The sequence below is a fragment of the Tauraco erythrolophus genome, chromosome 12, assembly GCF_009769465.1.
Source record: "Tauraco erythrolophus isolate bTauEry1 chromosome 12, bTauEry1.pri, whole genome shotgun sequence".
Lineage (NCBI taxonomy): Eukaryota > Metazoa > Chordata > Aves > Musophagiformes > Musophagidae > Tauraco > Tauraco erythrolophus.
The window spans coordinates 11,719,601-11,731,258 of NC_141476.1; the positions used below are offsets into that span (position 1 = coordinate 11,719,601).

The following is an 11,658-nucleotide window of genomic DNA, read 5'->3' on the forward strand; positions in this document are numbered from 1 at the left end:
GAACAGGAAATCTGTGTTGCTCCAGGCTGGCTCATAACGCTATTTTCATATTTCTGCTGAAGGTGCACAGGGTATTTTGCTAAAGTATTTACCTATTGCAACTCTCCGAATGTGGCTGCAGGCTTGGGATTGCTCTGCTCCGGCATAGCTTCTTCCTTGCTATTAACAGGGATAGATTCCGGAATAATCCCTCAACACTTAAATTCCTACTACGCCACTCTGGCTATCGTGTGGAATTAAAGGTACAAGCTGCTGTGCAGCAGCTCGCTGGTGTACGATACCCACCAGGGCAGCCTTCCCCGAAGGAAGCGGAGCCCCGGGGCCAGCCCCCGCCCGCCAGTGCACCCCACGCTGCCCGAGCCCCGCTCCGCCCCGTCCCGAACTCCGCGCTCCGGGTTTTCCCGGCGCCTCCCGCGCCGCGCCCGCTCCGCAGCGCCGCGCTCCGGGTTTCCTCGCTGGCCCGCGCCGGCCCCGCCCCGCGGCTCCGGTTTCAGCCGCTGCTACAGGGACCCCCAAGATGGAAACGCAGGGGCTGCCCGCCGCGGAGGCGGCCCGGGCCCGGCCCGGCGCCCAACATGGCGGCCCGGCCGCGCCGCCCGCCGCCCCGCGTTGCCCGCCGCCGCCGCCCGACTGGGAGCCAGCGGCCGCCGCCGCCTCCTCCTCCTCCGCCGCTAGCACCGCCGCGTCGGGCCTCTACGTGAGCTTCCGGTGCTGCTGGTGGAGGAGAAGCCGGAGCCCGGCGCCAGCCCGGCACCCAGCCCGTGCGCGCCGCCGGCGGGGCCCGCGCCCGACAACGACGGGCTCCTGCTCGTCTTCAACGTGGTGCGCGGCGCGGCCGAGGCCGGCGGTGAAGCGGGGCGCGCCCAGCCCGGCCCGCCGTCCGCCGAGCCGCCGGAGGAGGCCTCCGCCTCGGCCCCGCCGCCGCCGCCTCCCCCGCCGCCGCCGCCGCCCCCCGCCGGCGGCGATGATGGCGGCGGGGCGGAGGACGGCTCCTTCTCGGGGACCATCACTATCAACAACCAGAGCCTGGTGGTGCGCATCGAGAATGGCGTCCTGACGCTGGGGCCCGGCGCCGAGCAGGCCGCGGGCGCCGCTCCGCCGCCGCCCGCCCCGCCGCCGCCGCCCGCCGCCGCCAGCCCCGCCGAGCCGCCGGGCGGGCCGCGGCCGCGCTCGCCGCCGGCCTTCCCCTGCCCGGAGCCGCGCTGCGGCGAGGCCTTCCCCCGCAAGCAGCAGCTGCGGCTGCACCGCCTCTCGGCGCACGGCGGCGGCGGGGAGGACGGCCGGGGGGCGGCGGGGGGGGCGGCGGCGCGGCCCTTCGGCTGCCCGGTGCCGGGCTGCGCCTGGTCCTTCGCCACGGCCTACAAGCTGCGGCGGCACCTGCACTCGCACGACAAGCTGCGGCCGTTCGCCTGCGCGGCGCCGGGCTGCACCAAGCGCTTCACCACCGTCTACAACCTGCGGGCCCACAGCCGCGCCCACGAGCAGGAGGCGGCGCACAAGTGCGAGGCGTGCGGGCAGCGCTTCCCCAGCGCCGCCCGCCTCGCCGCCCACCGCCGCCGCAGCCACCTGGAGCCCGAGCGGCCCTACCGCTGCGAGTTCCCCGGTAAGCCGCTGCCGGGTCTCTGGGGCTTGCTTCCCTTCCCTCCCCTTCCCAAAACCAGGTCGCCCCGGTGAGGATGGGGTCCCTTCCCGGAGTCCGTGCCGCGGCTCAGCTCGCTTTTCCGCCCCTCTGCCCTTCCTTCTCCTTCGGTTCTTCCCCCCGAGTCCCGAGGCGGGCCCTCGCTCCAGGCCCCTTCAGTTATCAAGAGGGAAAATTCGGGAGCTGGAGGGTGCTGCTCCTTCGCTGGTCAGTTTACGCGTGGCTTTGTGCTGGTGTAGTGGAACGCACTGAGTCACAGCACGAATCTTCAGTGGTGTGCCTTAAACTGGGCTGTACGTGTTTTGGCTGCCCACCTTGGCTAAATAATTGTAATTCCTGGGGGTAACGTCGTTTAGGATTGCACTGTGTGTTTTTTTTACCATGTGCCAGGATCCTGTAAACTAAATTTTCTCCCTCACTGAAAGCTGGGAGGGAGAAAAGAACGCAGTTTTCCTGATTCCATTTTGTATCGAACTGATGTGCTGTTTCCCTCCTCTCCCCAGGCTGTGAAAGAACGTTTATCACAGTGAGTGCGTTATTCTCCCATAATCGAGCCCACTTCAGAGAGCAAGAGCAGTTTTCCTGTTCTTTCCCTGGCTGCAACAAGCAGTATGACAAAGCCTGCCGACTGAAAATCCACATGAGGAGTCACACAGGTATTCATGAGGGTGACTGGTACCTGGGGAAGTACATGGAAGGTGATATGTGGAGAGCGGACTTCAGTTTGCTGGAAAAACTGAAGTCATGAAGGGAGAAAGGGTGACATGAGTTATTTGGAGTCAGTGAAAACGTTTTGTTTCTTGGCTTTCTAGGGGGTAAGAGTCTGCTGAATGAACTTGCCAGATATAAAGTAGCTATGGACATGCAAAGCTGTGGCTTTTGGCATGTGAACTCTGTTCAGAAAAATTATCCCAGCTCTATTCCCAAGTTCATAGACAGTCAAAACATTGTATAAATTCTAATCTTGGTCAAAACAAACAGCTAAAAAACTCTTAAGAACATGTGAAACATGTACCAAGGTTTGGAACAGCAAGAAGAAAAGTTCCCACTCAAGCAGGCACTCCTGACTTGCAAGGACCACTGCTAAACTGAAATGCAGCCTTTTAATGTTTTAAAGACAATTATGTGTACTCTGTACTGTCCTCTGTTTTCCGGGTTTCGTGACTTTATAGTGTGGGGTTGGGTTTTTTTTGTGGGTTTTTTTTTTAAGTGTCTCTCTTGTTAAGTGACAGGTCATAGACGCGATGAAAACTAACTCACATACCTCACTATATTGCGATCAACATATAATCGCAGGTCATGAAAACAGCAAAAAACTTTTCAGCTGTGTTTCTGTTTTGAGTAATGCTGTTATTAGTTATTGAAACACCTTCAAGATAGCTCAAATTAGTGTAGAATAGATTGATAATTGCCTGTGTTCCCTGATGCGTAGGGAAATACACGATGGCCTTGAGTTAAAGAAGACATTGTATGAGCAGGAAGGGGCATCACAGTACTCCACAGTGAACTGCAGGAGAGGCTGTTGAGTCTTCTTATCTTAAATTAATTCAATTTAAGCAGCTCTTGAGATTTTCTTGTAGCAGTGTGTATTTCTGTATTGGATTATTAATGCAGCCTTTCTTTGCTTAAGGTGAAAGGCCTTTTATCTGCGACTTTGAAGGATGTGGCTGGTCTTTCACCAGTATGTCCAAGCTGCTGAGACATAAAAGGTAGCCTTTTCTGGTCCAGTCACTTGCTGTTTATGTGTTTGTTTTAATTCCAGTATTTAAGCAGCAGTGGATTTAATCATTCCAATGGCGATTTCCTTCCCTTGTAGGAAACACGAAGATGACAGGAGATTTATGTGCCCAGTAGAAGGCTGTGGGAAGTCCTTCACAAGAGCAGAACACTTGAAAGGCCACAGTATAACTCACCTTGGTACAAAACCATTTGAGTGTCCAGTAGAAGGTATTGTTCCACTCTTGTATGTGTTAACTGGTAATTAGTGTGTGTATTGCCTAAAGATTGTGTGCCTTTTCCCCAATGTGAGCTTGTTAAGGACTGGAGCAATTTAGAGTGGATCTTCCAACTGTGTTTGAAAAGGTAGAACTAAACAGAACACACTAACTGAATGAGTGATCATTCTCAGATTTACAGATTGTGGAGAAAACATTGGTTCACGCTCTAGCTTGACTTTTTTTTTTTCTTTTTATGGTGAATGGGGCTACTTTATTCTGGAAAACCCTACTTCTGATATTCAGTTTCTGTAGCTGAGCTTTTTCACGTGATTCATCAGAAGTAATGAAAAGTGGTCCTGTCCAATGTGTTGAAGGCCACATTTTGCTGTTGTGACATGTCATCTCGAGTGTTCAGTGGCTGCACTGCAGTAGTCTCTGCTGTTGGCATGGTGGATGGCTGTGTGAGTAGTATTTCTTGTGGTCTTGCGGGAGCCTCGCTGATGCTCTGTGGATTTCTTAGCACTACCTCCATCACTTCAGTAGGACTCCAAGAATGAAGGTTTGAGTCTGATCTGGAATATTCTGCTTCATAAAGTAAAGCAGCTCTATTTGGTGGTTGTTTCTCCTTTTAATGGTTTGCTAGCAGTTGTCATGAAGAGTTTACATTTAAGATGCCATAACAGGGAAAGACTGTGCGTTACACTGAATGATTCAAGAGCTTCTTGTTGTCAGAAACAGGTTGTTGCACAACCCTACACTCTGAGATGTCCTTGATGTAAAGCGAGGAAATGTTGTTTCTGGCTTGCTTCTGATTCCTCTGATTGCGTGCACAGGTGCTGCAAAATAGCAAATAGAATTTTGCAGAGCTACTCTGATCTGTTAAGATACTAAACATGAACATCAGATTGAAATTAGATGAAACTTTAAAGCCTTGTATATCTTCTTGCAGGCTGTTGTGCAAAATTTTCAGCGCGAAGTAGTCTGTACATTCACTCAAAAAAACATCTTCAGGACGTGGACTCGTTAAAGACTCGTTGCCCTGTTTCGAGCTGTAATAAATTGTTCACTTCCAAACACAGTATGAAGACGCACATGGTCAAACAGCATAACTTCAGCCCAGGTAAAGTATTTGTTTCAGACTGTGCAATGGGAAAATTAAATCTTTATTAAGGAAAATGTGTTTACTGATGTTGGAATCTGAGCCCCATCGATATGAACAGTAGAATCTTCAGCGACACTGGAGCTGGTTTTCCTCCCTTACAATTTTCAATGAGACCTGTAACGGAGTGTCAGAAAGTGAGATTTGAGCTTGACCTGTATGAAGCTGTGAGAAATTGCAGATTTTTTGAATGAAGTAGAGCTTGTCCCTCTTCATGCCATCTGTGAAATATGAGCAAGGACTAAAAGCACTTCTTTTTGCACTCCTTTTTCCACTCCTCCACAACTTAACTTAGTCTGGACTGCCCTGGTGTTGTCTTTTGGCAAGTCTTGGGAAGTGTTCTGGTAGGCTGAGAATGTAGTTTTAAGCTTCTTCCTTTGATCACACATATTTTTCTTCCCCGTTGTCTGTCTTATAACTAAACCCTTCTCTTCCAGATCTCCTAACTCAGCTCGAAGCAACCAGCTCCCTCACACCCAGCAGTGAACTCACTAGTCCGGGACAGAGCGATCTCAGCAATATAGACCTCGTATCCCTCTTCTCCAACGTGTCTAGTAACAATTCTGGAATTGCAACAGACATGGCGCTAGTGAACTCGGGAATTGTCACGATCGACGTTGCTTCAGTGGGCTCAACGCTCGGAGGAAACCTGCCTGTCAGTAACAATTCTTTAAGCCAGGCAGTTGATCCCTTGATACTGGTGGCTAGCAGCGATATGCCGCAGAGCCTGGACAGTTCTCTCTTGCTGGGGACTGGTGCGACAGTTCTACAGCAAAGCACTTTAAATTTGGATGATGTACAGACTGTCAATGCGGAAGCCTTGGGTTCTCTGGCATCTCTGTCGGTGAGGAACTCCAGCCAAGATGTGCACGGTTTGACATCCAGCAGTAATTTAACAATCGACACGGCCACTTTGACTCCTTCTAGTAGCCTCGGTGGTGCCAACGTGCCTGAGTTACTAACACCATCTAAAGTTGAACGGAATTTGCTTCCTAGCTCGGACGTTGTTGGTCAACAAGAGGGTAGCAGAGTGGTCACGCAGTTTGTCTTCTCCAACCCTCCAGGGAGCTACAGCGCACAGAAAGAAATGGATCTTGGCACCGTGACTGGCAGCTCGTTTTTGGTATGCAGTAGCTACATTCATTTTACCCCTAGATGACAGACATCCTGACTTTGGGGATGTCCATTGCTACCTGTGCCTTGTAGGGGGACCTTTCTCTCAGATTTTGCAGATCATGTGTTTTGGCTTTTTTTGATGAAGGATGTGGAACGTTGTGTTGAATAGTGTGTTGTCGGAAGTAGATTCAGTGGGGTGATAAGTTCTCTTGAAAAATACTAGAATTCTGGTGGGCAGAGTTAAGGGAGAACCTTCCAAAGTAAAGCATTAAAAAAATAAGTGGCTGTCTGTCTGAGGATGAAATGGAATTTACAAGAATACCCAAGAACATGTGGTATGTCTTGTACATTTCATTCCAGGGAGAGATTTGGGCTGGGAGAGCAACAAACATTTTCCTCTGGATCTTCATTCCTGTTTTAAGTACTCTTCCCTTTCTGCTCTACTATGTTACTGCAGACTTAACTGTTTATTTACATTACAAAGTAAATGTTTACACTGTTAAAATCTGAACACTTATAAATGCGGAGCCACCTTCCTTTTGTGTTGAACTTCATATATTAAGTACGTACAGGGAATTTATTGAAACTCTAATCAGATGAGCATGGGAAACTCGAATTCAGTGTTTGCAGTGTAAAAGATAAGTGCAACTGAGAGCTCATTGGTCTGTGTTCATTGTCTTGGTTTGTTCTTGCATCCAAAAAACTTTACATTTCTTGGCTTTATTTTTTTTTTTAATAGGAGAGCAGTGGGTCTGCAAGAACAGACTACAGGGCCATTCAGCTAGCCAAGAAAAGAAAACAAAAAGGGAATGGGAGCAGCACAGGTGAGAAGCCATTAATTTTGTCAAGTTTACCAAATAGAATTATTTAGGCGTTTTGGTGGTTAAATGAGAGCAGGTATCTGCGTGCATACTTAAATATTTAGTTTATTGCTAGTTAAAATAATTGTGCATGTGGTGTACCATCTGTTAGTCAGGATAATCACATTCTGGGGAAAATCAAATTCACAGTAAGTTTACGAAGAAATCCGCACCATATGTTTCATGATTGTTAACCAGACACTATCTCTCCATCTCTTCATCTGCTTTTTATTTTCTTACTAAACCAAAGAAAATTCAAGGTCACTTTGCTTTCTGTTGTTTATGCTTTTAGTCTTACCTAGTGGGTTCTCTTTTACTCAGTACAGATAATGAAAACATCAGCTGGATTTGTTTTGCTTTTATGTTTCATTTAGTGTGTATTCTTTAACTGCAGTTAAGGAATTTATTTCTTAGTTATCTAGAAATACTTGAACCTCCCTCTTAGATTTTAGCCATCTAGAGAGTTCTTGTGCAGGGTGAGGTTTAGGTCATGATTTCAAATGTATCGCCTTTCTCTTAAACTGTGGTTTGACTCGGAGCTCTCTGGTGTGAATTACACACTGTTTCTTTGTCAGAGCAAAAATGGACCATGGCTACCAGACTTGTTTGAGCTCAAGCATTTGCATGTGTCTACCCTTGGGGCTGGGGTGAAACATGGTAGATACACAGATACATAGTTTAGTTCTTCTTTGCTGTCTTAATACCTTCCACCTCTGAAAATGAAGGTGATAATATTTAAGGTGAGTTGAGAGACTAGTTGTGAATTGAGCACTGTCATGTTTCTGTATTTGTAAGAGGCATACGTGCATAAGTTCTGGCTGGTTCAGTGAATCATCACACGGAAGGATAACTGCATGAAGCTAGTTCTAAGTGTGCTTGTGTCATCAAACATGTCTTTTGGACTTTAGTTTAAAAAGGTGATTGCACTTAATCTGCATGTTTTCTAAAATGACCTCAGAAAATTCCTTTTTCTGTTCTGCTCAAGACTCCCAGTAGTCCGTTTTCCACCAGCTGTTGCCTTAATGCTACTACCTGCTTCTCAAAGTGGTCTGAAGAGTCTTGTATTTCTAATTGGTTTAACTAGGTTGAATGAACACTGTAAAGGGAAGTTCAATGTTTAAAAAGAAGTTATCCAAGCCTTTTATTTACTTGAGATTTAAAAAACAAAACACCACAAAAAACCTGAATGCTGAAACAGCTGACAGGATTGTATCTTTACATTTATTTTTATTAGCTTTTTGGTTTTCAGCTTGTGATACAAGCAGCTGTTTCGTCTTGTTTTAAAGTGAAAAATGCTTAAGGTTGTAATTGTTGTACTTCTGTAGCCTGTTGTACCTAAAAATCCTTGGAATCATTCTGGAAATAGATGAGTGTCACTATGCTCTTTTTACAGCTTGGAAAAAGGATTTACATGGCTTCTCAGGAAATGAGTTGCAAAATTAAAAATAGAAAATGCAATTCTACTTCCTATTTCTTTTCTATAACTCCACAAATATGCTGATATTTCTGTGCTACCGCAGGGGTGAGCCCTAAGCTTATCAGTTAGTGATGTGGTTTTAGTGGTATTCATGTAAGAAGATCCTCAGTCAGCAGTTGGAGTTCATCAGCTGATTGCAGTCTGGCCTTTTAGTAGTTATCAGATGCTTAATTATATTGCACTGTTCCAGGCATTTGCTGTGTAGTATAAATAACTACATAAAATTGAAAGAATACTAGCAGGAAACTTTGACAAATTGCTTCTGACCATCTAAATATGACAATTTCCCTCTTTCAGGAGCATCTGGCTCTGGTCAGAGAAAAAGCAAAGGTGGTAAAGTAAGCCCTACCAACTTCTCATCATCCACTCCTGGCAGTCGACTGGGTGGCAACATAGTTCTGCCAAACGGAGGGCTGACAATAAGGGACCCTACCACTGGAGCCCAGTATGTGCAAATTCAACTTCTTCAGGTAAGAGCTGAGGAGGAAAAATGTGCTCATCTTCTCGTTTGTGGAAAAATGTGATTATCTGTGAACTCAGGTACTACTGCTCCTAGATGGGATCTTGAGATCTGCAGTATGTACCATGTCCATTAGGGCTTTTGCCCACAAGAAGCACTTTCCTGGGAAGTTCATATGAAACTGGCTTTACAGAGGTGTAGAAATGCCTGAAAACAGAGCTGATTCAGTCATACAACTGCTGGGGGCCCAAACAGATGCATTGTGGAAATGGGTAAGATGTCGTTATTTGGTTTAGTACTAATACTCAGTCCACCCTGGAACATATGGGCACTGTAACTGTAGAGAACATCTTCTCAGCTTCTTAGGCTTTAGGCTGGATACACTTGATGTGGGAAACGCTGTGATGGAAGTAAGACTTTTAGTAAACTTCTGTTTTGCATGTGAGAGTTGTGATCCTTCAAAGGCTTAGGATTTTCCCAGTTTGGACAGGCAGTTATGAGAGCAGCGCAACAGATGCTACACAACTGTCCCAAAGCATGGAGTAATTGTTCTTCCAAAAGGAAGGGATTATTAGCCTGCATTACCTTAGGGAATGCACGGCAGTATGACTTTTTACTCCAGTTTTTTAGTTTGTTGACACCCATGCAAATTCTTGCATTACTCCACCTCTCTCTCATTTACAAGGTAAATGAGACTGACGTGAAAATATTCCTGCAAAAGGAAGTTTCAGCCTAAACTTTTATTTCTCTAAAGTGTTGAAATAAAGCTTAAGACTTTTTTTCTAAAAATGCTTAGTAATCCATGTGGGCTGATTAGTTGAGTAATACAGTTCTGTATTGTATTTTGTACAGTAATTAGTGGATAATACATTTTTGGCCAGGTGCATATCTGTATAGTTATCCAGAGAGAGGATAAGTTCATTCCACTTTATTCCTAACAACATATAATATGGAGGAAGCTATGGGCAGAGTTCTCCCTCTGTCTAGTTTTCTGATGGGTGTAAACATTTGTTACTTTTGTTAAGTGTCAACACAACATGATGAAACTTGTCGCATGTTTGAGTGTTATGTTTGTTGGAAGATGGACCGTTCCTTCTTTCCTTTTTAGATCTTGCTGGTTTTCCGCATTGATTATGATAGGATAACAGGTTGTACGCTGAGCTAGGTTCAGATTTAGATGGCAGTTAACTTTCCACATATCTTTGTGGATCTAGGCTTTACTAGTACAATGCGGTAGCTTTATCAGAATTTTCAAGATTACGAGGCTGTGATATTTGCTATATTGTGCTGAGATGTTTGGGGGTCTTGTAATTGCGTCGTGTTTCTGCATTTACAGGATGATTCCCCGGGAGAGGGAGATTTGCCCTTTCAACTGAGCTCTCAGTCCTCCTCGTCGCATTCTCAGCTTACAGTGGATTTACCTGTTCACATACTTCAGGTACAGCATGTCAGAGCAGCTGGATTTTATTGCCGAGCTTGAAAGCGAAGACAGTTTACTGTCAACACTGGTGTTCTACCTAATGAAAATACCTTGTTTTCCATTGGGGGTTTAATTTCACTTACAAGAAGTAGTAAATGGAGAGCTGCACTGCAAGATTTATCCTGTGTATGTTACCAGCCTTTGATACGTCATAGGTGGCTGTTTTTCTTCCTTGGTTACTGAGTAATGAATAACTAAACATTACTCATTTATTACTGAAGTGCCCCATCCTTGTTTTCTTGATCCCGTCCCGCAGATACTAAGCGGACCAAGAAAGAGGATCAGCATTGATACGTAACAGGCTACAGGAAGGATGGGAAGTGGGAAATAAAATCTTTAGCCTCGATTTCAGAGCAATGTCTATATTGGAATGGCAGATTAAAAAGTCTGCTCGCTTCTACAGTCTTTGGTTTCACTACTTGCCTTTGTTGACTACTGAATGTCCACATTGTTTGAATGCAGAAAGCTTCATATAGCTTCTTGCATAAATGTTTAGTTATCTGCTATTCTGGTAAACTGCATGTTAGTGTGTAGGAGCAGCTGAGAACCAAGCAGCAATGGATTATTAGCATGTACATAAATCGCGTTTTCTACTTGACCATGTGGGGCTTTGATTTTGATCAACTCTGCAATGCCATTATTCTTACCAAGTGTGCTTCCCCTGGGTAGAAAATACATCTTTTGTATTTGAGAGGAGCACCTTACTACGATAAACCTAGAAGTATTAGGATCATTGGCCATGGTAGAAAATTAGTAGAGGAAAACCAAATAGTCAATGATTTTAAATTTATCCCCATTAGTAATGCTCATCTGGAGCATTCCAAAGAAAAACTGGAGTGGCACTGATTGAGCGGGTCCCCAAAGTAGGAAAGCTTTGGGTTTCCTCTAATCCATCCAAAGCGTTTCTCTGGTCTTGGATGAATGTCAAGGTAATCTTCCTCATAAGCTAAAGGCTCCTAGAGGTGGAAGCACTGAACTCTTCATGCTGTCTGTTTGCTTTAACAGGAACCACACAATTCCACTGAAGATGATGCAGGTTCTGACAACTCTCAGTTCACTGGAAGCACAATAAACCTACAGGATCTGGAATGACCGGTGTTAAGAACAGCTACTTGAAAACAAATTGGGCAATCATGTCTTGACAGAGTGAGATAACTGTGTGGGTCTTTTTTCAAGGAAAATATGGAAATCAGGAGTACGGGATTATGGTTGCACTCTTTGCTAAGGACAATTGCAGCTGAAAGATTTTCTTTAAAAGTGTAAATCTCACTTGATGTGCCTGTGTAAGATACCCTGTCTGCCTTGTGCTTGGAGGGACTGAGGCAGACTGCTGTACAGTGTTGTTTCAGGGAGAAGTACTGTATTAAACTTCAAACTGAGGTAATATTTACTGTTTTCACAGGAAAGCAAGTATTCTACAGCTAACAAGTACAAATTTATAATCCTGCCTAAGACAGTTAAAACTTTCCTTCTGTTGGTCTCCTGCTGGAGCCAGTGGCATCGAGGAATTAAGAGCTAAAATTTGCAAGT

General features: G+C 45.9%; 1 protein-coding gene across 1 annotated transcript; it reads left to right on the top strand.

Annotated features, from left to right (window-relative positions):
- Positions 1–517: 517 nt before the first annotated feature.
- Positions 518–11,230, top strand: ZXDC (ZXD family zinc finger C). Its single transcript, XM_009990222.2, is given in 11 exon segments — positions 518–701; positions 704–1,603; positions 2,143–2,295; positions 3,270–3,348; positions 3,456–3,586; positions 4,526–4,696; positions 5,173–5,858; positions 6,591–6,675; positions 8,486–8,658; positions 9,985–10,086; positions 11,134–11,230. Coding segments are annotated over 11 exon segments (2,751 nt in total). The 3' UTR covers positions 11,221–11,230.
- The last annotated feature ends 428 nt before the right edge of the window (positions 11,231–11,658 follow it).